General features: G+C 45.9%; 3 protein-coding genes across 3 annotated transcripts; all 3 read left to right on the top strand.

The window, feature by feature from the left end:
- The first annotated feature begins 342 nt into the window (after positions 1 to 342).
- Positions 343 to 2233, top strand: LOC149408056 (DNA repair metallo-beta-lactamase family protein). The gene is made up of 5 exons (XM_089616197.1): positions 343 to 361; positions 460 to 818; positions 911 to 1119; positions 1206 to 1313; positions 1436 to 2233. The coding sequence occupies exons 2-5, from the start codon at positions 527 to 529 to the stop codon at positions 2111 to 2113; spliced, it is 1287 nt and encodes a 428-aa protein (XP_089472323.1). The 5' UTR covers positions 343 to 361; positions 460 to 526; the 3' UTR covers positions 2114 to 2233.
- Positions 2234 to 4075: 1842 nt separating this feature from the next.
- Positions 4076 to 7243, top strand: LOC149408057 (G-type lectin S-receptor-like serine/threonine-protein kinase At2g19130). Its single transcript, XM_089616196.1, has one exon. It carries the CDS (start codon positions 4356 to 4358, stop codon positions 6795 to 6797), a length of 2442 nt encoding a protein of 813 aa, XP_089472322.1. The 5' UTR covers positions 4076 to 4355; the 3' UTR covers positions 6798 to 7243.
- Positions 7244 to 9677: 2434 nt separating this feature from the next.
- On the top strand, positions 9678 to 12725 carry LOC149408058 (G-type lectin S-receptor-like serine/threonine-protein kinase At2g19130). The gene is made up of 2 exons (XM_089616195.1): positions 9678 to 11477; positions 11783 to 12725. Exons 1-2 carry the CDS (start codon positions 9685 to 9687, stop codon positions 12444 to 12446), a joined length of 2457 nt encoding a protein of 818 aa, XP_089472321.1. The 5' UTR covers positions 9678 to 9684; the 3' UTR covers positions 12447 to 12725.
- Positions 12726 to 27018: the final 14293 nt, after the last annotated feature.

Raw genomic sequence — 27018 nt, forward strand, 5'->3', positions numbered from 1 at the left:
AAATGTAAGTTTTATGAAGGCTGGATTAAAATTAATCGAAGCAGGATTAAAAATCGTAGTACTCTCAATTAGCTATTTTGCTATACCTAATGAAACTATGACTATTTTGCAAAAATCATAGTTTGAATTGGCTATTTCATACCATTTTTTCATTGTTTTTATACAAGATACTTTACTCACATTTCTGTCTTTTTCTCTGAAATTCAAGCCAATTGTTGATAAATAATTTGTCCACCGCTTCACGTTATCAATCCAGGTGTTTAGCTGGCGAAATGTCAACATGCGCGTAGCTTTCACTTTGCTATCCGAAATCAAACGTCGACGTTTGATGCCACGTTATCCATGCCGTATGAAATCCGAGGTCCGTACAATCGCTACACGCACGAAATCGATTCTCTTTTTTTTTTTTTTTTCTTATTTATTTATTTTTTTATTATTATTTCAAAACCTTCGCGCCAGATATATTCAAATCTCTCCCTCTCTGTGGCTCCGATCCAATCCCTGGCGATCTGTATCGCAATCCGCCATGGAAAAAGGACTGATATCGGTTGACCGGTGGGGGGTTGAGAGCCAGGCGTACTTTTTGACGCACCTTCACTCCGATCACACGAACGGCCTTTCGTCTTCGTGGTCAAAGGGTCCTATCTTCTGCTCCAGGATCACCGCCAAGCTCTTCCCCTTCAAATTTCCCGGATTCACTCTCTCCCTCCTCCGAATCGCCACTGTCGGCGCGTGGCACTCACTTTCTCTCCTCTCACCTTCCGCCGGCTCACCCACCGTCCTCGAGTTTATGGCCATCGACGCTCACCACTGTCCCGGTGAGTTTGAACCATCTCTTCCTTTTTTTTTCTTCAATGCCTGGAAGGTGATCGATGAAAGTCCTCTTAGAGAATGAACCAATGTCTTGTAGGCGCTGTGATGTTCTTGTTCCGGGGAGACTTCGGGTGCTTGCTCTACAGCGGTGATTTCCGATGGGAGGCGGTGAGTGAGAGGGCAAGTCTCGCGAGGAATTCCCTCATCGGAGCTCTCAATGGTGGCGCAGTCGATATCCTTTACTTGGACAACACGTATTGCAACCCTTCTTACGATTTCCCTCCCCGAGAAATAGCCGCTCAGCAGGTCTACTGTTATTTTTTATTAATTTATTTAATCTGCAAGATCGTTGTCAAAATCACGATTCATGGAAAAAAAAATAATGATCACAGGTTGTTGACATAATTACCTCGCATCCCGACCATGATATCATCATCGGGATTGATTCTTTGGGGAAGGAAAATCTCCTGCTTCACATCGCTCGGGTGCTTAACATAAAGGTTTTTTTTTTAAGATAGTACTGAAAGCTCTATTTGATCTTCTGGGTATTATAGGTTTCTTATTTGGATTAGTTGCTTAAAATAGTAAAACCGTGCTCGTTTTGTGCTTTTCTTGATCGAAGATTTGGGTGTGGCCTGAACGTTTGCAAACCATGCATCTTCTCGGGTTTGACGACGTGTTCACGACCAAGACATCTCTCACAAGAGTGCGAGCCGTTCCTCGCTACAGCTTTAGTGCCGAAACCCTAGAAGGGTTAAACACGATGAGGCCGACCATTGGGATAATGCCGTCTGGTCTTCCATGGGTCGTGAAACCTTCCAAAGGAAGCGAAAATCTCTTTGGGTCTCTTCTGACTCATCGTTACAACAAAAGTAAATGGAGTGGCGACCCATACACGAGCTCGGATTCTCCGAGAAGGTTTCGCAAGTACATTTACTCTGTGAGCTATTCAGATCACTCGTCGTACTCAGAGATCGAGAGTTTCGTGAAGCTCGTTCAGCCAGTGAGCATGAAGGGAATCGTTTCCTCGTCCTCTTGCTATGTCGATCCCATGTACTACTTTGGACGCCTCTGCCGAGAAAACCAGACACCGCAAAGGTTACGCCAAAAGTATAAGAGGAAAGAGAGAGAGGGGACAGGCATAGGGACCCAATCCATGTTTGGCTCTGCTGAGTTGGAGCGGAAGATGGGACCTAACTTGATGGCTAAGTTACTCGGTGCACGAGCAATGAACCGGGTTAATGAGTATAGACGTGGAAAGTGCGGTGCAAAGATTGAGGAAGATGACTCTATCATCTGACTACTGCATTGTTCGCTCAAGTCTGTCCAACTGTTGGTTTATGTAAAAAATATAGAAATGAACTTACTTGAGTGATCTTTTCATCGGATGTGAATAAATATGAAGTGAAATTATTGATCAGTTCATGTGATGTATATCTTCTTCATTAGCTATAAAAAAGAAACTGGCGAGATCATGTTTCTTTTGTAGGTATGGAAGAAGTTGAGATCACTGCTGGAATTCAGCGGACCTCAGACTTGCCTCAAGCGGATGCTTGGCTTTACACGAAGGTACTTATACCTATTTTACTAAATTCATAAATGACGTATTAGTGAAGAACATTAAATAAGATTACACCAAATCTTCTGGTTGAAACTTTATGCTCTTATACGTATATACCGACTCTCGTAGGATAATATTTTCTGAGGAATAAGTACCGTGTTGCTTGATACTCAAGTGAAGCTTTCTGATCCTTAAAATGAACGTCTATAGCAACAGCAAGAATATTTATGTTGTTTGAAACCTGATCTCTAATGAGTGTACACAAAGGAAGGACGTCAAATTTTCACACCTTATCCTTATTTTTACTTCTGTATAATGGGATTAAAGCTAAATATCAAATTTGACAAATATTTGGCAAACAAGCTATGATTTTAAACCTTCAATTTTGTAAATAAATATTACATAGCTTACTTTGAATGTACATATTTTGTTCAATAAATTAGGTAACTAGCCAATTAAAACGTTTTATAAATCTCAGATAAATAGTCATAAAGATGACGTGCCATTTCTGATTTGTCTTTTTATTGAAATAAAAGAGTGGGGTATCTACGTCAATTTATACGTGTAAATACATGAACGTGATTATTTACTTAAGATTTACGAAACGTTGGCTCTATATAACAATGTGAAACTGTAAATATGATTATATATTTAATGGACCTTATATATTTTCTTTGTATATTATTTATTTTTTTCTATCTTCTGACTTTTTTCACAAGAAAAAAAACTGAGAACCGTATTAAGTAGAAACAGTACGGGGACAAAGCGAAGAACAGTTTAAGTCTCAGCTTCGTGAGTCAGAAGATAAAGGTTATTAGTGTTATTTCGAGAGGATGAGCGTTTATTTAAAAACATAACATATAAAAACAGGAGAGCAGATAAAGGTTATTAGTGTTATTTCGAGAGGATGAGCGTTTGTTTAAAAACATAACATATAAAACAGGAGAGCAGGTGAGTGCGAAGACAGAAGTCGATGAAATGTGATAGGAATATAGCTAAATGAAAATAGAAAAAAGCAAGAGTGGAAAGACTTTTCTGTATTAACTTGGCCATCTATTAGATTTAGGACTTTCTGATTTTTTCAGGGCTCACAAATCTCATGTAACTGTGTTAGAGAGAATACAAAAACTATTAATAAAATAATATGCTGTAAGATAATTTTTATTTTTTATTTTTGTGGAATGAAATCAGTTTTTGTTTTTATTTTTTTGACAAACAATTAATTTTAATCATGCGATCATCGTGTTTTTATGAGATATAACATTCATGTTTCATCTTTTTTATGTTAAAAAAAAAAATGAGATGATGCCACTGTGACACACTCAAGAGGTATATATGAGCAAACCTAAATCATTAATTTGACAACCTGGAAGTGAAAGTAACTTCGAATGGGTGGTTGAGAATATTTATTATTATTATTTTAAATAAATATAAATCAGACATCGGTTTAGGGCTTTGGGTTGTTTTGTTTTCACGTGGACCCAGGTTTGCATGATTAATCTTACAAGTGGATATTAGAGATGATATTATAGTATTATACACAATTAGTCAGAAAACTTGGTTGATTTTTCCATTCTCTTCGCTAACTAGAAAGATTACGAGCGAACTGGTGATATTTGTGGGCTTGTTCATTGACGTCATGGTCAGGTCATGTCATATGTATGTTTATGTAATATGAAAATGTGAAATACACAGTACAGTACAGTATATGTATGATTGTATGAAACTATGAACCTCTCAAGAGTCAAGGCACGTGTATATGTGAACACGTGTGGAAGAAGATATTGACCTCGTCTCTTAATCTGCGTTTTGGGCTGAGAAGACTTTTCTTCTCACTGCTCACCTTTCCAACCATGTCGTAGCCGTCCACCTAATCCCAAACAAAAACACAGCTCTGTTCCAATTCTGTCAGAAAACAAGACACACAAACATGAAACACCTGGGTTGTTTCTGAATCGAGGTCCGCTTTGGTCAGTCTGCCATGGAAGAAGTCAAGAACAATCGTTTGTTTGCCGTGCTTGTTTTTCTTGCCTTCCTGAAGAGCCATGTCTGTGAAGGAGCCAATACCATCTCCGCGAACCAGTCGCTCTCCGGCGACCAGACCATCGAATCACCTGGCGGGGTTTTCGTCCTCGGGTTCTTCAAGCCAGGTAACTCCTCCAACAACTACATAGGCATATGGTACAAAGAAGTCACTCCGACCACTGTGGTTTGGGTGGCCAACAGAGAGAAACCCGTCCCCGACAGATCATCATCGCAGCTCAGAATCTCAGACGGGAATCTCGTTCTGCTCGACGGGAATGGAGTCCCAATTTGGTCCACAAACGTGAACTCCACGTCCACCACGGCTCGGGCTGTGCTGAATGACAACGGGAACCTTGTCCTTTCTGACGGGTCGGAGACGCTGTGGCAGAGCTTCGACAATCCCGCGGACACGTGGCTCCCCGGCGCGAAGATCTCGTACAACAACGTGACAAAGACCCGGCAACGCCTGACTTCGTGGAAGAACAAGGAAGACCCGTCCCCGGGGCTCTACGCCCTTGAGCTCGACCCCAACGATGACTCTTACATCATCCTTTGGAACGAGACTAAGACGTACTGGAACAGCGGGCCATGGAACGGCGAGATCTTCAGCCTGGTGCCAGAGATGCGCCGGAACTACATCTACGACTTCAAGTTTGTGGTGACGAGTACCGAGAGGTATTTCACGTACACGGTCTACAACAACTCACCCATCAAGATTTCCCGGTTCATGATCGATGTCTCGGGTCAGGTCAAGCAGACGAACTGGCTTGTCCCGACAGGTTGGAGCCTCTTCTGGTCTCAGCCGCGCCAGCAGTGTGAGGTCTACAGCTTTTGTGGGGCGTACGGAAGCTGTGCCGAGAAATCTCTCCCATTCTGCCAGTGCCTCCACGGGTTCGACCAGCGGGCCCCGGACAGCTGGCGCATAGGGGACTTCTCCGACGGGTGCGCCAGGAGGACCCGGATTGGGTGTGGGGCAAGTGGTGGCGAGCCGGACGGGTTTCTGGAGCTTCCCAGTGTGTCACTGCCAGAGAATGAACGGAGCCCGTCGGCGGCGGCAGAGTCAGAGTCAGAGTGCAGATCGAGCTGCCTGAGCGACTGTACGTGCACAGGGTTTTCATTCGAAGAAGGGGTTTGCTCGGTCTGGACCGGGGACCTCCTGAATCTAAAGCAGCTCGCGGAGGATGACGGAAATGGAAAGACCCTCTTCGTCCGCGTGGCGGCCTCGGACATTGTTAAGCGCGGGAAGAACAAAGCGGTGGTGGTCGGGGCTGCAGTGGGGTCTGCGATGGCGGTCGTGCTGGCTCTCACGGCGCTTGCGTTCTTGCTTTGGAGGAGGAAGAGGAGGACGGTTGGGAGAGGGAAAGCGGTGGAGGGGTCGCTGGTGGCGTTCCGCTACAGAGACCTCCAGAACGCAACGAAGAATTTCTCGGAGAAGCTCGGCGGCGGAGGGTTCGGGTCGGTGTTCAAAGGGGCGCTTTCGGACTCAACTGCGGTGGCGGTGAAGAAGCTGGAGAGCGTGAGCCAGGGCGAGAAGCAGTTCCGGACGGAGGTTGCCACCATCGGGTCGGTCCAGCACCTCAACCTGGTCCGACTCCGCGGGTTCTGCTCCGAGGGGACCCACAAGCTCCTCGTCTACGACTACATGCCCAACGGCTCTCTCGACTCCCGCCTCTCCGCCGGAGCAGGCCTCGACTGGAAGGCCCGGTACCAGATCGCGCTGGGGACGGCGCGCGGGCTCCACTACCTGCATGAGAAGTGCCGGGACTGCATAATCCACTGCGACATCAAGCCCGAGAACATCCTCCTCGACCACAACCTTCTTCCCAAAGTTGCCGACTTCGGGCTGGCCAAGCTCGTGGGCCGCGACTTCAGCAGAGTGCTGACGACGATGCGGGGGACGCGGGGGTACCTGGCGCCGGAGTGGATCGCGGGGGTGGCCATCACGGTGAAGGCGGACGTGTACAGCTACGGGATGATGCTGTTCGAGGTGGTCTCGGGGCGGAGGAACGCGGACCAGTCGGAGGAGGGCGGGAGGGTCAAGTTCTTCCCGACGTCGGCGGCAGGCACAGTGGCCGGGGGCGGGGACGTGCTGGGCCTGCTGGACCCCAGCCTCGGCGGGAACGCTGACGTGGACGAGCTGGAGAGGGTTTGCCGGGTGGCGTGCTGGTGCGTGCAGGACGAGGAGTCCAAGCGGCCCACCATGAGTCAGGTGGTTCAGATCCTCGAAGGGGTGGCCGAAGTCAACGTGCCTCCCGTCCCGAGGTCGCTGCAGGTCTTCGGAGACCCTCGCGACAGCATCATGTTCTTCACCGACGGCCTCTCCTCGTCTTCCAGCCAGACCTCCAACGCTCGCAGCAACGTCTCCGCCGCCTCTTCCTCTATCCCCTCCACAACCTGAGCGCCTTGTCGTTGGGTTAGTATAGGACGGTTGTATTCTTTTCTCTCTTCTTCTTCTTCTTCTTCTTCTTCTTCTTCTTCTTGTTTTAATGCAAGATTACAAGGGAGTACGAGTGCCACGGCTATGTGAAATGTTTTTATTTCTTACCAAATAATTTATTTCGGTGAGAATTTTGGAGTTTGCCAAGAACTCAATCAAGAGTTCAACGTCATGCTTGCCTGACATATAACTCTACGTCTATGCTTGGAGCACAGATGAGAAGTACTCATTCATTCTCTATTGTATATAGGACTATTTACAAGAATACACCCTGAACTCTTGGTCGATTAATAATGTGCACCTTCAACTTCGATTTTCAACAAAAATTACTCTGAACTATCATTTTTCTTGATTTTTGCCCCTTCCGTCAAAATTTAGCAGTTACCATCTATAAAATACGCACGTTTTAGTCACATGTTACCTCAATTGATGGTAGAATAGTATTTTTAATGTATTAATATACTTTATTATTTATTAAATATTTCAAAAATTATTTATTAAATATTTCAAAAATTATTAATTAAAAATTTCCTTACTCTTTCTCTCTCTCTCTCTCTCTCGGACTTGGTTCTCTCGAACCCTAGACCCTATTGATTATCTTCCCTGAATATTGAATCCCAAGTAGAATCAGTCAACAAAAACCTTATATTTAGGTTTCTTTGAGCCTTGAAATCCCATCGATTTCATGAATTTTGCGGTGAGTGAAACCTCGTCACCTTCGCGGAGCTCCGGCGACGATTTCGCTGCGTTGTACGACAACATCTTTGTCAAGCTTCGAAGCGACCTCAATTGGATTCTCGGACCGACGGTATTTATGGAGAAGCTTCTCGCCGCGTGGAATGCCAATTTCGGGTGAGAACTCGATTGCCACTGTGGCGCTGATGCCGCTCATTTCTCTCTCTCTCTCTCTCTCTTTCTCTCTCTCTCTCTCTCTATGTTTTTAATTCGTTTAATGGCTCACAGTCATAAATTAAAATTGGGGATTACAGTTCAATCGAACTGTTGCTCTTCATCTTCCTCTATGTTCAAAGAACCCAGGATCGACGCGATTCGAGCAGGCCCCAGATCCTTCCGCTACTTCTTCTTCTTTTTTTTTTCTTTTTTTTATCATGTGTTGTTTCACCGTATCGCCAATAGAGCTCCGAGATAGATTCGAATCGTCGAGCTATTTTTTTTTTTATTTGTAAGCAGTTTAGGCTGAATTCGAGCCGGAGGGAGATCGAATAGTCGGCGATTTGGCTCCGATTCGACCGAGGCAGAGATGAAGTTGATAGCCTTCCATTTTTGAGTTGATGCTCTGTTTTACTCTTTTTTTTCATAGTTTTACTCTTTTTTTTTTTTTTCATTCAGTGCTTGATTTTTTATATTTGATTGTTGATGTCTATCATTGTACTGTAATTAATAAGAAATTCTACCAGGACTGTCGACGAACAAACCAAATGGAGGTTATGAATGTGTGTGTTGTGTATGTATTGATTTTTTTTAAAAAAAAGTTGTATATATAAATGGGTTTATGTGTGTATTGATTTGTTAGTGTATGTGTCAGGAGAGAGAGAGAGAGAGAGAGAGAGAGAGAGAGAGAGAGAGAGAGAGAGAGAGAGAGAGAGAGAGAGAGAGAGAGAGAGAGAGAGAGAGAGAGAGAGAGTTAATTTATATAAAAAAATTAAAAATTAATTCAATATACTAAAAAAATACTATTCTACCCTCAATTGAGGTAACATGTGACTAAAACGTGTGTATCTTATGGATGGTAACTATTAAATTTTGACGGAAGGGGCATAAGTCAAGAAAAATGATAGTTCAGAGTAATTTTTGTTGAAAATCGAAGTTGAGGGTGCACATTGTTAATCGACCAAGAGTTTATGGTGTATTCTCGTAAATAGTCCATTAATACTCGATCAAAATAGTCCTACATTTGCAAATTTGCTTGAATTCTCATTTTCACTTTTTTTTTTTCAAGGAAACTGAATTCCAATTTTACTTTTATACTCTTCCTCAGTTTTCCCTCAAATTTTGTTTACATCAAAGTTTTCCTCAATCCAAAGATAAAAGGAAAATAGCAGATTCTCGTTTATATTACCGTCAGATATTCCTTGCTTTAAAAGACAGATTAATCGGCACTGTTGAAAAATTATCATATTAGTCCATCAAGTGAAATTTGGAATATTTCACTTGAAAGACTTTTATTCTTCCAACTTTCCAAGTCTATTTTCTGTTTATGCCATTTGCCAAATCAATTGAGAAAGGTCATCACAGAATTGGACCATGACGAAGTCCACATTCAATACCACTGGCGAACACATACGAGTCTTGACTTGGCTCTGTAATGCCATTGGTCAACTCTATCACTTTCTCTTCTAGAAATATCTCTCTAAAGTCCAATTCATCCGGATGATTCATTGGTAAAATCTACAGAAACATTTCTGACGAGATAAATTAAAAGCTAAAGATTTTTTTTTTGAAGTTAGTAACCCTCCAAAATATTTTAAAACATGAGAAGGAAAATTTCAGATATGGTTAAACTGATTGATTGGTTTAGTTATTAGACCCCAGCTCTATCAAAACTAGAAAAATCCTGTTTTTTACACAGAGCAATTTATTTTCAGTCTTGAGTTCAGTTAAAAGCTTACAGGACTTAACTACAGGGGGAAAAAAAAGGATTAGAATGGAATTTCAGCTTAAAAGTCTCAAACATGTCAATGAAATAGCTCAGTAGTTTCCAACCTCTGAATGATTAGGACGCGGTTGCGGAGTTGAGACGTTTCGGTAATGGAAGTCTCTATCGATTTAATAGGAAGAGAGTAATCTTTGATTGAAATATTCTTGCTATATAGATAATTAGAAGCTTATGAAAACCCACAAGATATTAGAAAAATATCACAAAGATATGGGCAAAGAGAAAACTGATTGCAGATCCGCACTCTTTGTGCTTATCCTTTGCCTATTTCTCAGCAAGCATGTCTACCTTGGATCTGACACAATCTCAGCAAACCAATCTCTCTCTGGTGACGAAACCATCGTCTCCAGCGGCGGATTATTTGAGTTGGGATTCTTCAGTCCAGGCACTTCCTCAAACTTCTACATCGGCATGTGGTACAAGCAGGTCCCTGATAAGGTCGTAGTTTGGGTGGCAAACAGAGAGAGACCAGTCCGCGATCGATTCTCTTCCGAGCTAAGGATCTCCGATGGAAATTTAGTCCTCTTCGATGAGTCCAGCTCCGCAATCTGGTCAACAGATCTGGAACCTAGCTCTCTCGCCCTCCAAGCAGTTCTCCTGGACAACGGGAATCTTGCGTTACAAGGCAACTCCAGTAAAGCTTTGTGGGAGAGCGTTAATAACCCGGGTGACACATGGCTTCCGGGGGGTAGACTCTGGTACAATCGAAGGACTAAAGAGAAGCAGATCATGACTTCGTGGAAGAGCAAAGACGATCCCGCCCCCGGGATTTTCTCGCTCGAGATGTTCCCAAGCGACAACTCGTACGTGATCCGTTGGAACAGGTCGAAGATCTACTGGAGCAGCGGGCCTTGGAACGGCCGTATCTTCAGGGACATCCCCGAGATGAGGCTCAACTACATCTACAATTTCACCTTTGTCCAGAACGACGAAGACAACAAGAGCTATTTTACATACTCTGTTTATAGCTCGGCTGATATGATATCGAGGTTGGCTTTGGACGTGTCAGGGCAGATCAAACAGCAGAACTATCTGCCTTTAAGTAAGCAGTGGAATCTCTTCTGGTCGCAGCCGAGGACACAGTGCGAAGTCTACGCCCTGTGTGGGTCCTATGGAAAATGTGACGAGAAGTCCCTGCCTTTCTGTAACTGTCTGAAGGGTTTCGAGCCCAAGTCGAGGAGCGAATGGGACACGAGGGTCTACTCCGGCGGGTGCTCGAGGAGCAAGGAGCTTCAATGCGGAAGCGACAAGTTCATGGAGGTTCCCAGCGTTTCGCTGAGCGAAGATACCAAGTACGTTGGAGAGGCTGGGAATTTGTCTGCCTGTGCATCGGTTTGCTTGAGTAACTGCTCTTGCATGGCTTATTCATTCAGCGGCGACGATGGGTGTTCGATCTGGATCGGCGATCTGCTAAATCTGCACCAACTCGAGCCTGGCGGCGGTTCTGGACAGGACAAGACTCTCTATGTTCGGCTAGCTGCCTCGGAGTTTGTGGGCTCGCGGAAGAGGAAACTGATGGTTATTATCGGGGCTGTGGCGGGCTCGGTATGTCTTCTTCTTTTTCTAGGCGTGACCGCTCTGGTCTTGATTTTGGGGCAACGCAGAGGAGTGAGAGCGGTAGAGGGTTCGCTGACGGCGTTCGGGTACAGAGACTTGCAAAGCGCGACGAAAAACTTCTCGGAAAAGTTAGGGGAAGGAGGGTTCGGATCGGTTTTCAAAGGGGTTTTGCCCGATTCCACGGTGGTAGCGGTGAAGAAGCTCGAGAGCATCGGTCAGGGAGAGAAGCAGTTCCGAACAGAGGTCAGCACTATCGGGACGATCCAACATGTCAACCTCGTTCGCCTCCGTGGGTTTTGCTCCCAAGGTGCTAAGAAGCTGTTGGTCTATGACTACATGTCTAACGGCTCTCTGGACTCCCTCCTTTTCCTTGAGAATATGCCAAGTGTTCTTGCTTGGAGAACAAGGTATTCTAATAGTTGGAATTAAGATTCATAAGTTTATTAATTAATAATATTGGCTGCTCATGATTCATTGATGGTTATGTTCTATGGAAATATTGGCTACCAATTGAGATGAAGATGCAGATGTCAAAAACTCGCCGAAAATTCTCTTATTTGGACAAAAATGCCGGGATATCAGATTTTTTGTGATTTGTTTTTCTTCTAAATTATCGAGAATCGTTGATTTATTATAACGAAGAGAAACACTCTGCTAATTTAAACCGCTGTATCGAACATAGTATTCATCCAAGTTTTTCTTGTAATACAAGGTACCTCATCGCGTTGGGGACAGCGAGAGGGTTGGTGTATCTGCACGAGAAGTGCAGAGACTGTATCATCCACTGCGACATCAAGCCCGAGAACATCCTTCTGGACGTGGAGTTTCACCCGAAGGTGGCGGATTTTGGGCTGGCCAAGCTCGTGGGGAGAGACTTCAGCCGAGTCCTGACCACGATGCGAGGGACGAGAGGCTATCTGGCGCCAGAGTGGATTTCGGGGGCGGCGATAACCCCAAAAGCCGACGTTTTCAGCTACGGAATGATGTTGTTCGAGATCATTTCGGGAAAGAGAAACAACTCCGAGCAAGGAGTGGCGACCGAGCTCTTCTTCCGCGCTTTGGAACGAGGCGACTCGGTCGGCCTCTTGGACCCGAACTTGGAAGGGGAAGCGGATGCCGGAGAGGTCGAGAGAGTCTCCAAGGCCGCTTGTTGGTGCATCCAAGACGATGAGTCGTCTCGGCCGCCTATGAGCCAAGTGGTACAGATTCTTGAGGGGATCGCCGACGTGAGTTTGCCACCAGTCCCGCGCTCTCGCCGGGTTTTTGTCGACCAGAATGACCCGGTGATCTTCTTCACCGAGCTATCCTCAGAACGAAGCTCTGCTTTTAGCACTAGTGGTCACTCGTCATCAGATTTGTCCTTGAAACCGTTTTGAACCGAACGACTATGAATGTTTTTTCTGTTAGTTGAAGTTGTTAGCCATATGCTCTAGTTTGTAAGATAGATTTCCTGATCTGTTGCAGAAATGTTAATTGGGCTTCGACTTTACACTGTGTTCAGTAAGTTTTTGGTCAATTGGCATCTACTAGTATTAATTGGGGTGGTGACATTTGGACTTGTATATTTTTTTTCTTCTCTTTGCAGTTCTCTTTGAATTTGTATTTCTGGGCATGCTATTTACAAAGGAGTAGAAGACGCTCATTTTCATATGCAATTTTTCTTCTTGACTTATGTTTTATCTCAAACTTGTCTACAAATTTAACTTTGTCAGAATTGTCAATAAAATTTACAAGTTCAGATGTGAAACTGAAAAGAAAAGAAGAAGAAAAAAAATACTGTCACTACCTAAATAATATTCATCAATGCCAAATAGCCCAAGTTCATTAAAATACTATTTTCTAAATGATCATCATTCCAAAGTTTGATTTATTTTATATTTTTTTTACATGTACTTTTACTCTTTGGAAGCCATGGACACCGCGACCATTCTCTTTCACCCCAATACGAACTTGTTAAAGCAGTGGACCACCCTGCCTTGTCGCTGACTTTATTGACGAGGGGGAGTGGAATGGGGAGCTGTCTGCGGGAAAACTTCATCCCGGGGACGCGGAGATCATTAAAACCATCCCTGTTAGTAGTGTTGGGGGTGATGACGGTTTGGAATGAAACTTTGACGACCGGGAACGTTATTCGGTGAAGTCAGGCAACTCATGAATGCAAAAAATGAGATGGCTACCTCGGGCCTGACCGTTGTTTCAAAGTGGTGGTCGAAGATGTGGAATCTCAAGATCCTTCCGAAAGTGAAGCATTTTGTTTAGCATGCCTTCAGTGAGCTCCTTCCGACCTATGGAAGCCTCCACAGTCATCGGGTTAATTGCCGGCGTAACTGTCCTCGTTGTAGTGCTTTCCCAGAAGACTCATCTAGATGACTCGCTCTATGCAATCCGGGGGTGTAAAGCATCTGGAAATATTCTGAAAAAGAGAATCCAAAATCCTTTTGTGATTGGTGTTTCTCAATGGTGGAATATAAACATGGTGCAGACCTTGATTTTTTTTTTTTGTGCCTAAGCCTGGGCGATTTGGAATGAAAGAAACTCGAGGGTGAGAAGACCATAAATTAGTGTTGAGGATACTCACAACTATCTCATCAACTACCGGCGAGTTAGTGCGGCCCACTGCGAAAGGCCGTTCTGCTCTTCTCCTCGGGAAACGGTTTGGTCAGCGCCTTGCCAGGGTTGACTGAAACTGAGGGCCAGAGGGGTCGGGAAGAGCAGATGTGGGAGGGGCGGTCAGCGACGATACAATTTGCCTCTTAATATATGAGAGCAGTATTTGATTAAAAAAAAAAAAGCGACTAAATTGTCACAAACAGAAAACAATTTCCAATGTAAAACCAAAGAAAACTCGTCAAGGTTCCATTTCAATTTTTCTCCTAATTAATCTTTTCATAGACCAAAAACAACTTGCCGGTTGTTGGAAGGACAATATGTGAACAACGCATATTTACAATAGATCACTCTATTATTCGCGAAGTAGCTCATTCTCTCCCTCTAGACTGCTATATTACATAACGACTAATTAACTCACCCAGTTCTCTCATGAACCTTATGATCCCCTAGTGACCTATTTACAATTTTTACAATGAAATTAATCGAGTCTAGGAGAAACATGATCAAGTCCATTCATTACCGAGGCTTACCAATGGCTATGAAGAATGCAATGCTGATTTTACTTTACAAATACATAAAGTGAAAGAAAAAAAATATTATTCCTAAAGTATAACCTCCACAAAATATACCTAATTTGAAAATTTATGATTTTAACCGTCTTTCTCTTTTTACCCAAATCAACAAAGGAAGAACACCGTCAGGAGGATTGAGCTCTCTTTGTCGAAGCCCATCGATGTCTCGAAATCAGAATCAAAACTTGTCTCTACCATTATTTTTGTTTTTCGTAAAATAAAAAAACCGAATTCCTTTTGATGTCTCGTCACTGAGTTGGACCGGTTCGGCCGCACCATGAAAGAAGACCAAGAGCATGAACAGATGAACCAAAAGCGAATTCATGCACTTTCGTTTTCATATCTGAGATGCGTTTCGCGATTCGCTGGTCGCTAGCTTCCTCACTCTCTCTGTTGCGACCTTCGCTGCCTTCCTCACGTCCAAGTTCAGGCCTCTCACATCCTTTCACGTCCTCTCTTGATTCTGCTTCCGAATCCTCCGACGGACTCACCACCAAGGTTTCTCATCAAGCTCCAGGTTTGGGAACGAAACAAATATTTGTCATCTTTTTTTTTTATTATTGAAAAATGCGCACCATGTGTTTGATGAAACACCTGACTGAAACTTTGTGGTGGACCAAGATCGACTCTATGCATATCCTCCCAGGTTTTTTTTTACATTGTGAATAGAGATAAACCCGTGAACTCGTTAAAAACAGAGATAAAGCCACTGTTCTTTTCTCTGCAGGTCAAGTTTGCTATCTTGATTGGGGTGCGCTTTGATGCCGTTTTATTTTTCTTCCGAGGGTTAGTGCTTGAAGAACGAGGTTTATGAGTTTTTTTTTTGAGAACGTGGGCGGTACCACAGAGATTTCATAAAAAAAACCCTCACATATGGCGAAGGAATACCGTGGTTACAAGAGATGTAGAAAAGCACAACAAACCACACAACCAAGAAAGAAAAGCAAACCAAAAGGACCCTAGCCCGGAGCATGGGTTCGAGTCTCTCTATCATCGGCCCTAATAGCCTCTTCCGAGCAAGGAGGGACAAGCCCCATCCATCTCGAGTTAGAATTATGAGTGACAGCAAAGCGGGCTAAGTTATGAGCCGCAGTGTTACAGAGACGAGGAATGAACATAATTTTAAACTCAATCAAATTGCTTACCTCTCTCTGGATGTGGTGCAAAACTGTCCCGAGCTCAGTCGTGGGAATCGTCCCCCCGGCCACCGCCTTCACCACCTCCGAGCAGTCCGAGTGTAGCTTCAGTCTCGTCTCACCAATATTCCTAGCCAGGTCAATGCCGTGAAGGACCGCAACCGCCTCAGCAAGCTGTGGGGAGAATCCCCTCGCCTGGGAAAGCCTTTGCGATGCAATCACTCTTCCGATGTGGTCCTGAGCAATACATCCCATGCCAAACCGACCTGGTCCCGATCTATAGCAGCATCCACAGTCACTGAGATAGTACCTTGCGCTGGAGGGATCCACCTAGACTTGGTCGTCCTCTTCTCATGTCCCCCCACGGCGTCCATGTTCGCGCTTTTAAACTCTTCGAGGAAGCTCCCCGTCCACTGAACAAGCTCATTCTGATTCCACGCTTTCTTCCCCGAGATGACATTGTTCCTGTGATTCCACAACTCCCAAATGATAGTGATATAAAATTCAAAGTTACTGACCTCGAGAGTGTCCGCCGCTCTGAGAATGACATCGAAGGCTTCCCCTTCACTGTGAGGCGGGAGGATCCCACCAAAGCCAGCTTCTTTCCAAACTTTCTTGCTCCACTTGCAACCCCTGAAAGCATGATAGGCAGTCTCAGCCTTACCCAAGCAAATAGGACAACACTCATCAGCGATCACCTTCCTCATGACCAGCGTGGTGCGAGTCGGGATCCTTCCCTTGCACACTCTCCAAACAAGGAGCTTCACCTTAGGAGGGACTTTCAGTTTCCAGAATTTTTTCCACCAATCCTCAATCCGGGATTGATCTGAAGAGCTGGCGTCGGAGAAAGAGTCCATAGCCACCCGATACCCACTCCTGACCGTGTACTCTCCATCTGTAGTGTAGTGCCATCGTCGACTATCCGGGACCCCCTCACCACCACACGGAATGCTCAGGATAGCCCTAGCATCATCCTCCCCAAACATAGCCCGAATGAGAGCCTCATCCCAACTGCCGTCAACCAACATCAACTCCGCAACTCTCATATCAGGATGGATCAGAGGGGGGTCTATCCACGAGAAAGATTTGGGTCTGGGGATCCACTTATCACCCATGACCATAACCGATTCACCATCGCCAATTTTCCATCTCGTGCCCGCAAGGATGATTTCTCTACCCCAGACCAGGTTGCGCCACATAAAAGAGCTATTCGACCCACAATGGCCGGTCAAGATATCCCCATGTGGGTAGTAACTCTGTCTAAAGACCTGACCAACCAGACAGTCTGGCCGTCTGAGGAGTCTCCACACATTCTTAGCGATCAAGGCTTGGTTGAACTTCTCCAGATCTCTAAAACCCATACCCCCAACCCCCCTCCATCTTATTCTTCACGGAGACCTCCCAAGCGCACCAGTGTGTCTTTTTAGCCCCGTTACAATTGCCCCACCAGAATTTAGCAATAGCCGAATGAATCTCAGAGATTATAGTCTTCGGGAGCTTTAGGCAGGAGGCCACATAGCTCGGAATAGCCTGAAGGATGGATTTGATGAACACCTCCCTACCAGCTTGCGAGAAGAAGAGACCGTTCCAACTCTTAATCTTACTCCACATGCAATCTCTAACATATTCAAAGAGATCTTTCTTTTTTTGCCCTGTCAACACGGGGAGGCCCAGGTAGCGTTTATGGCAATCCGTCCTCCGCACTCCAAGGGTCTGGCCAAATAACTCGCCCTCCTCCATCTCAACGTCTCTCCCGAAACAAACATCAGATTTCTGAAAATGCACCTGCTGGCCCGAAGCACCTGAGTAAACCCGCAGAATCTCCGCCACATTCTCACATTCCTCAGGGCACGCCTTAAAGAACATTAAGCTATCGTCTGCAAACAAAAGGTGAGAAACCCGGAGGTTCCCAAAACTGACCCCATTAATAGCTCCCGACTGTTCTCCCACTCGGAAAAGATTCGAAAGACCTTCAGAACAGAAGAGAAAGAGGAAGGGAGATAGCGGGTCGCCTTGGCGGCGGAATCACATGACCCCGGGTGGTCCCATTAATATTGAAGGCAAAACGGACCGAGGAAACACATCTCATCACAATTTCAACCCACTTGGCACTGTACCCAAGCCTCAGTATCACCGCCTCCAAATAGGATCATTCAACCCGATCGTAAGCCTTCGCCATGTCAAGCTTAAGGGACGCCCACCCACCATTCCCAAACCTTCCTCTCTTCATCGTGTGCAACGCCTCGAAACCCACCATAACGTTGTCGAAGATAAGCCTATCCCCTACAAACGCACTCTGATTCTCTGAAATGGCCACATGCATAGTGCCCTTAAGGCGATTCACCAGACACTTAGCAACGAGCTTATAGATGACATTACACAGACTGATATGCCGAAACTCACTCACCCTCCTCGGTTCCTCAATTTTAGGGATGAGTGTAATTGTTGTCGCTCGTTTTTGGAAAACTCGAGACGCCGAGAAGACACACCGTTCAAAGGGCCGATGGTCAAGCCGGAGGTCCTGAAGAGCGGCAAGCCTTCCATCAGGAGTCGACTGACGAGTCCTCATGCCAAGCTTCCAGCTCCTCGAGTCGAGTCACTCTCCTCGAGTCAAGAATTTTATGTTTCGTGTCACTTACACGATATCCGGAGCTCCGAAGGCCCAACAGGCCAAATAAAACGAATAAGGCCCACTAAAGGCTTGCCAGGCGCGCGCCGCGCCTGGAATTCTGCGCGCCGCGCAAAGAATGTGCGCGCGCTGGACGTGCGCTGCACACTACGCGGCGCGCCTGGCAGACCGCGTGCCGCGCGTTGCGCGCCGCGCGCTGCGCGGCGCTCCTCCTCTTGGCGGGGCGCGCGCCCCCAGTCCCACATGGACGAAGAAGAAGCCTCCTAAGGCCCTCCAACAACTATAAATACCACATCTCATTGAGGGGGAAGCCATCCCATTCATTCTCAAGAAACTTGAGACCTCTCTCTGCTTCTCTGGATGCCATCCTTGGCCTGAAGCGGATTCTCCTCGATTTCTCATTCTCAGAGATTCCGAAGCACTCCCGGGGACTCCCGAGTACCGCCTCTCTTGATCGAACGACTAATCCCGAGCCCATGAGTGCTCCTGCGGTTTTTGACTGAAAATCGCCTACGCGTCTAGCACACTAGACGCTCCCACCATTTCTGACAAGAAATCGCCTACGCGTCCTGCTTTTTCGACTGGAAATCACCGACGTGTCTAGAATCTTTGCCACGACAAGGAACTCTTGACTTAGAGTCTCCCACGTCTCCAAAAGAGAGAAAACACACATTCTCTCTCGGGTCACTCGATCCCAGAGTTCTGAGACGTCGCCGAAGACTCCTCCGCGATCTCCGTCTCCTCTGTCGAGCACACCATCCAGGCTCCGCGCCTCATACAGCGTTACATACGCCCTGAACTATGTTCTGACCTGATCCCACACACGGGTACGTAGGCAGCCTATACACAAAAGGCACGGTCACTCCTCCTCCTCACCCATTCCCTCCTTTGAGAGGTGAGTTGATCGAAGAAAACCTAGAACGAGACTTTCGAGTTCACACTTTTGGCCCGAGTGCGATCACTTGGTCCGGCCTTGGATCGAACCGCCTGAGGTAGATAATCGTTGTTCATTTTCGTGCGACAACATTTTGGCGCTAGAAAGACGGGACTTCCCGACCTGTTCAGCCCGAAATCCCTTCTATCCATCTTCTTCTTTTCTCTTGCAGACTCGACTATCTCGGACTTGAGAAAAGATGAGTAGTCAGCCACCCGTACGTTCCGAGGGCATTAACAACCCCGATAACGTCACTAAGACCAAAAAATATTTCTTGCGCTCCCGCGCGCATGGTGACGAAGAGTCGCTCCACGAAGAGAGTTCGACCCGCTCACCATCTCCATCTCCAGATAGTAGGGACAACTGCATCATGGAGTTGGATGAGAATATCCGCCAACTAAAGGCGAAGAACGTGAGGTACCACAACCAACTAGCTGCAAAAAAACCTATGCATAACCCGGTGATCCCCAACGGGGATCCCGAGAACCTCAACGAGTAGAGTCGCGACCGTGACCCTGATTACGAGGGTACTGGAAATTTGGAGGATATCGAGACTTCTCTCACGAAGGACGGGAGACTCCCTGCCGTGTTTGAATCCGGTCCTTCGAACCCCTTACCCAAGACAGGGGATGTACCTGCGGCCTCCCAAGAGGGGAACTCCCGACGTTCGGCCCTTGACCGACTTGGTCAAAGGGAGAATGTTGCAGAAAGTCAGGGCACACGGAGAGCGCACAGCCATAGACGAAGCCTGCGCCTCAGTACGACAAGCCAAGATCTTAGGGATCACCTTACTGCCCAACGCAACAAGCGTGGCGATGACCTAAGAGAGCGACTAAGCTCTCGGCCGAACATCCCCGTAGCAGCCCCAACTAACGGGAACCGCCGCACGGGTCAAGGGTCTAATGAGAGGCGACAGATGACTCCTCCCGAACATGGAGTTACTTTGACTACCGGTCTCGATGTGATCACTATGATCCACAATCTTCGAAATGAAGTACGAGATCTCCGAGAATACGGAATAGGCAGAAGTGCCTATGGGGTTGTTGATGAGAATTCATCGCCTTTCACGGCCCAGATATTGGCCGAGGTATGCACGGGAAATTTCAAACTCCCGAACATCGCCCCCTATGATGGAAAATCGGATTCCGCTTACCACATCCAGCATTATGAAACCTGGATGACGATGCGGGGTGTCGCTCCCGGCGCCATGTGCCAAGCTTATAGTCTTACCCTCGCCGGACCCGGCTTCGAGTGGTTCAAGAACTTAAGGCCGGGAAGCATCCAATCGTTCAAACACCTGAATGACATGTTCCTAGCACGGTTCGCTACATCTATGGTCCAAAAGAAGACCAAGATGTACCTGTGGTCAATCAGGCAAGAGAATGGCGAGTCTCTTAGACGATACCTCGCCCGATTCACTGAAGAATCGAACAAGGTCGACCGCTTTGACGAAAAAGACGCGATTACTGCCATCATTGAAGGCTTGCGCACAAGTGACTTCCTCAAGTCCGTCGTCGGCCGTGTCCCTTCTACCATGACTGAGTTAATGACTCGAGCCAAGACCTTCATGGGAGTCGAAGATTACCTCGATGGCCGCAAGGGCAATAATCAAAGCTCTCATCACCGAGACGAACCTAGCAACGAGCAAGGCAACTCCCGTCAAAGGCGAAACAGAGGAGGTCAGACTTCTAATAGCCAACCTCCGATGCCCCAAAAGCCGCGACTTGCGGAAGACTTGAAGGGCTACTCGTCGTCCACACCGTTGAACACGACGCCGGATCAAATCCTGGCTTTGGCGCGTGAGAAGTTCATCGCCCCGGTTCCAATGAAAAAAGACCCCGCAACTCGTGACCGGTCTAGATATTGCGAGTTCCATCAGGAATACGGTCACTTGACCTCCGAGTGCCACAATTTCAAAAGACAAATCGAGGCTCTGATCCAACGAGGTAAGCTAAAAGAGTTCGTGTTGCGCATGATTAGCATTGCGGGCCCCACCTCAAGCAGACCACAGTCTAGCAAAGGAGGAGGAACATCTGCTTCTGCCGACCGGACCGCAGGTACTACCGACGCCAATCCGCAACTCCACGTTGTGACCACCATATTGGGAGGTCCGCAAGATGGAGATTCGGCCCGACAACGGAAAAAATTCCTAAGGGCCGTGGCTCAAGAAGACGTTGCTATGCACGTCAACATCACCTACGAGGAACCTCCGTCCGTACCTCACGGGACGATGTACTTCACCAACGAAGAGGCCAAGCGAGTTGTGCATCCGCACAATTACGCGATAGTGCTCAAGGCCCAAGTGGCTAATAACCTGGTGAAAAGGGTTCTCATCGACAACGGCAGTGCTGCTGACAAAATTTTCAAGACCACCCTAGAGCGCATGAAGCTCGGGGGGCTACGCCCAACTCTGACCCAAACGCCTCGAAACCCACCATAACGTTGTCGAAGATAAGCCTTTCCCCTACAAACGCACTCCGATTCACTGAAATGGCCACATGCATAGTGCCCTTAAGGCGATTCACCAGACACTTAGCAACGAGCTTATAGACGACATTACACAGACCGATAGGCCGAAACTCACTCACCCTCCTCGGTTCCTCAATTTTAGGGATGAGTGTAATTGTTGTCACTCGTTTTCGGAAAACTCGAGACGCCGAGAAGACACACCGTTCAAAGGGCCGATGGTCAGGCCGGAGGTCCTGAAGAGCGGCAAGCCTTCCATCACGAGTCGACTGACGAGTCCTCATGCCAAGCTTCCAGCTCCTCGAGTTGAGCCTTTCCCCTCGAGTCGAGTCACTCTCCTCGAGTCGAGCCTCGCTCCTCGAGCCGAGCCATTCTGCTCGAGTCGAGTCTTGCTCCTCGAGTCGAGTCATTCACCTCGAGTCGAGCCTCGCTCCTCGAGTCGAGTCACTCTCCTCGAGTCGAGACTTTTATGTTTCGTGTGACTTGCACGATATCCGGAGCTCCGAAGGCCCAACGGGCCAAATAAAACGAATAAGGCCCACCAAAGGCCTGCCAGGCGCGCGCCGCGCCTGGCATTCTGCGCGCCGCGCAAAGAATGTGCGCACGCTGGACGTGCGCCGCACGCTAGACGCGCGCTGCACACTGCGCGGCGCGCCTGGCGGGGTGCGCGCCCCCAGTCCTACATGGACGAAGAAGAAGCCTCATAAGGCCCTCCAACAACTATAGATACCCCATCTCATTTAGGGGAAGCCATCCCATTCATTCTCAAGAAAGTTGAGACTTCTCTCTGCTTCTCTGGATGCCATCCTTGGCCTGAAGCGGATTCTCCTCGATTTCTCGTTCTCAGAGATTCCGAAGCACTCCCGAGGACTCCCGAGTGCCGCCTTTCTTGATCGAACGACTAATCCCGAGCCCATGAGTGCTCCTGCGGTTTTCGACTGAAAGTCGCCTATGCGTCTAGCACACTAGACGCGTCCACCATTTCTGACAAGAAATCGCCTACGCGTACTGTATTTCGGACTGGAAATCACCGACGCGTCCTGAATCTTCGCCACGATAAGGAACTCCTGACTTAGAGTCTCCCACGTCTCCAAAAGAGAGAAAACACACATTCTCTCTTGGGTCACTCGATCCCAGAGTTGTGAGACGTCGCCGAGGACTCCTCCGCGATCTCCGTCTCCTTTGTCGAGCACACCATCCAGGCTCCGCGCCTCATACAGCGTTACATACGCCCTGAACTACGTTCTGACCTGATCCCACACACTGGTACGTAGGCAGCCTATACACAAAAGGCACGGTCACTCTTCCTCCTCACCCATTCCCTCCTTTGAGAGGTGAGTTGATCGGAGAAAACCTAGCTTGAGACTTTCGAGTTCACACTTTTGGCCCGGGTGCGATCACTTGGTCCGTCCTTGGATCGAACCGCCCGACGTAGATAATCGTTGTTCATTTTCGTGCGACAACAGTAATAACTGTATCGTTGATGCTCCTGACTTCATTCCCTTCATTGAGTATCCCAAGGCAAGTCTCTGTGACAGACTCTCCTACGACATCGGAATATTTCTGATAAAAGATCGCTGGAAAGCCATCTTTTCCCGGGGCCTTGATAGGGTCCATCGAGAAGAGGGCGTTATGCACCTCAGCCATCTCAAACGGGTGCTCGAGCTCAGAATTCATAATCTCCGAAATCCTAGGCTGGATACCATCCACCACTGCCTCAATATCCTGTGGAGACGGTCATGTGGAGGTGAAGATGTTCTCAAAGTATCTAGCGATCACTCTTACAATCTCAGCCTCGCTGCTCTGCCAAACCTCACTCTCATCGAACAGACCACTGATGGCATTCCTCTTCTATCTCGTCGTGGCCTTACGGTGAAAAAATTTCGTATTCTTATCTCTGCACTTCATCCAGGTGGAACGGCTCCTCTGCCTCCAGAACTGTTCTTCCTTCTCTAACAAGGCATTCAGCTGTCTCTCCTCACGTCGAAAAGTCTCCATACAGAAATCTTGACCAGATCTCCCCACCAACTCCACAATCTCCTTTTGTTTATTGACCCGGTCCTTTATCCCCCTATTTTTCTCGTGACCCCACCGGGCCAAACCCTCCCTGCACCGTCTGATCGAGTCCAATAACGTCTGGCTCTGATCTCCTCTTCTATCCGTGGCCCAAGTCTTCCGAATCACCTCCTCGCACTCAGGTTCCCCACACCAAGCTTCTTCAAAGAAGAATCTGTTCGGTCTTCTTCGTCGTCGCTTATTCCCTGTATCTCCGGTACATAACAACAGAGGCCGGTGGTCCGAGTTCCAGAACCTGAGATGCTTGACTCTAGCCCGGGGGAAGAGGTTCAACCAGTCCTGGCTGTCAAGGCACCTATCCAGACGCTCCTCAATCCTCCGCCACGTAACCATATCTCCCTCAAAACCCAAGTCCTGAATGTCACAATCCACCATCATCTCTCGAAAGGCCAAAAGCGGTCCAGGGCCTCTATCGCATCCCTCCCTAATCTCTGCATTAGTAACCACCTCGTTCATGTCCCCTCCTACTAACCAGGGCCCTTTATGATTTCCACGTAGCCGTCGAAGAAGCTCCCATGTGTGTCTTCTCTGAGAGGCCACCGGATCCCCATAGATCCCCACAAACCTCCAAGATCTCCCAGTTTCGCTAACCAGGTCATCCTCGATATGAAATCTCGACATAGTCCCAAGTAGAAACTTCACTGGCTTTTTCCAAAGTAACATCAAATTCATTTTGTTTGATGTATTGCTAATGTTCAGGATGAGAATGGGAACAAGGTGGTAAATGAATATGTTCGTGAGCACAAGATTGGCTGTGGAAGCTATGGGAAACTTTGTGAGCACAAGATTGGCGGTGAATGAATATGTAGATCAAAGTTGTGATAGAGGTCATGATTCATGAATCAGCGTTGAAGTCTATAAAAAAAAAATCAGAGTTGAAGACTTGGAAGCTTATCAATTTTTGTACTAGAATTTATTATTTGACTGTGAAATCACACTATGATTTTGTGAAAAAAAATGTTTGATATTGTAATATTTTTTATTGATATTATTGTCAATAAATAGCAATATTATTGATATTGTTGACATTAATGTGTCTGATTTATTGATATCGTTGTCAATAAATTATTTAGTTTATTTACATGGTTGTCAATAATCTATGAGATATATTGACATTGTCGACATTATGATTTTTTTTTGTGGAAAAATTGGGAAAAAATAATTGTTTTAAAAATCTTGGAATTCGTTTAAAAATTTATTGACATATTTGTCTTTTTAATGACATCGACGTCAATAAAAAGACAATGATATCAATAAATCTTCAACGATTTCTCAGAATTTTCAAATTTTTTTTACAGACTTTCTAGAATTCTAATAATCGTTTTTTAGTATGAAGCCACTGAAAAACGTAAATCCTTCTTAGCTAAGCATGAGAGAGAGAGATTATTAAGGATATTTTTGTAAAAAAATACAAGATAATAATAATTTTAGATTAAATTATACATATTAAATTGGGAGTTTTCCAAAACTAGGAGTAAATAAAGACCAAATGACTTTTTTGGACGTTTTTTTTAAAAGGTCAGCAATAGGACCTCTTCATTTATTTCTATATATGTAATTACCATTATACCCTTATTTATTTTCTATTTTTTTTAAGAATCCTAAAAACTAAACCCTACTCTCAATCTCTCCTTGTTTCTTTTCTTTCATTTATTATCGGCTTCATCTTCTCCACTGCGCTTGTTTCATCTCCTCTATTGTCTCTGTCGCATCTCCTCCATTGGCGTCGTGTCTCATTGTTGTCGTCCGGGTGTCTGGATCTCAGTCGGTGTCCGTCCTCTCTCTCTAACTTGACGGCCATCCCTCCTCTCTCTCTTAGTTCACGCCGTCCGTCGTCTTCCAAGGCCACCCACCTTCGCCGTCGTCTCTCTCCGCCCTTTCCGACGCAGCAAGCTCCCACATTGACACTCTTTTCGCTCTTTATTCCGGTAAGCTCCCTCATACATAGCCATTGTGGTTACAGTGTTTGTGACCAACGTTGTCACGAAAGCTTCAGCATGACTCAAGATTTCGTGACAATATAGTCACAAAACGAAATTATTTCATGACTGTCACGAAACTAAAGTATTTCGTGACACCCATAGTCACGAAAGCTTCAGCATGACTCCATATTTCATGACAATATAGTCACAAAATGAAATTATTTTGTGACACTATTGTCACGAAATTAAATTATTTCGTGACACCCATAGTCACGAAAGCTTCAGCATGACTCCATATTTCGTGACAATATAGTCACAAAACAAAATTATTTCGTGACACTATTTTCACGAAATTAAATTATTTCGTGACACCATAGTCACGAAACTAAAGTCTGCAATGACAAACATGAACGATATTATATAATATGGATTCAAGTGCTTATTGTATATCTGCGCATATAATAAAGTTTTATGAGAAAATAATTTAATGTGACTTTATCTCCACTATTTGCAGTTATGAAAGACATTCATACCTTCGTCAAGCATAGCGGTAGATGGGTGAAACATGAACGATACGACACTGGCCCTGGGTGTGCAGTGGGAATCTTAATACCGGCAAAAGCAACGTACGAGGTGTTTATGCAGTTATTGTATGCCACGCTCAATCGCTCACCTAAAAATCAAGTCCTCCGTGTTTCTTATGAGACAGAAGGGTCGGTACCCCCAGTAAGTATTGACTCCGACCTAAGTTTGAAATGTTACTTGCATCTTCGGTAGGAGAAACCGGACAGATCCAAATTTAGTTTGGTAGTAGATATGGAGCCATTGAAGCAAGAGCCGTTGGTTTCGGACTCAGGCGTTGGTTCAACTCCGAACACCGGTCAACCAACACAAGCGGACATGTCGTCTCCTAAGTCAGAGGCTAGTTCTCCCGAGATCCCCGACCCGAATCAGAGTCATTCAAGCACACCATGGCAAACCCCTCCGCGCTCAGGCACTCCAAAACGGTTTAGTACGCCTTGCTCTAGAACGAGGAGGACGAGTCAATGCGCTACGCCTTCCACGGATAACCAAAATATGCATCCTGACCTTGATGTGTCAGATATTCACTCTCGACTATGAGATCTGGAAAATGGATGTCAAGACAGCCTTTGTGAATGGCAATCTTGACGACACGGTCCTTCATATTCTATATTTAATTAAGGCTTAAGCATTTATGCATATTCAAATATCATAAAGGCAATTTAAGGCAATTCATATATGAGTAAAGAAATATTTAATGACACATTTATATGTTCATAAATAATGTAATAAAACATAAAAAAAATAAAAAGATTCATCCTATCTGGAATAGCCATAAAAGACTACAATCCAGAAAACCTCGGATTATTTGTGACACAACTCTTATGTTAAAAAATAAATCCAAAAATGAATGTAATAAAATTAGCGGAAAATTTTAGATCTTGACCTGGAGCATGAGCTTCTCAATAATTCGGGCTTGAATCCGATATTGCTTAGCAAGCTCACCAACACCATCGTGTTCCTCTATATCTATTCTGCAACAAGAATAGAAGTATGCTCATGAGTAATTATCCTAAAAAAA

The sequence above is a fragment of the Urtica dioica genome, chromosome 1, assembly GCF_054948205.1.
Source record: "Urtica dioica subsp. dioica isolate 48M chromosome 1, U.dioica_male_clone48M_v1_H2, whole genome shotgun sequence".
Classification (NCBI taxonomy): Eukaryota; Viridiplantae; Streptophyta; class Magnoliopsida; order Rosales; family Urticaceae; genus Urtica; species Urtica dioica.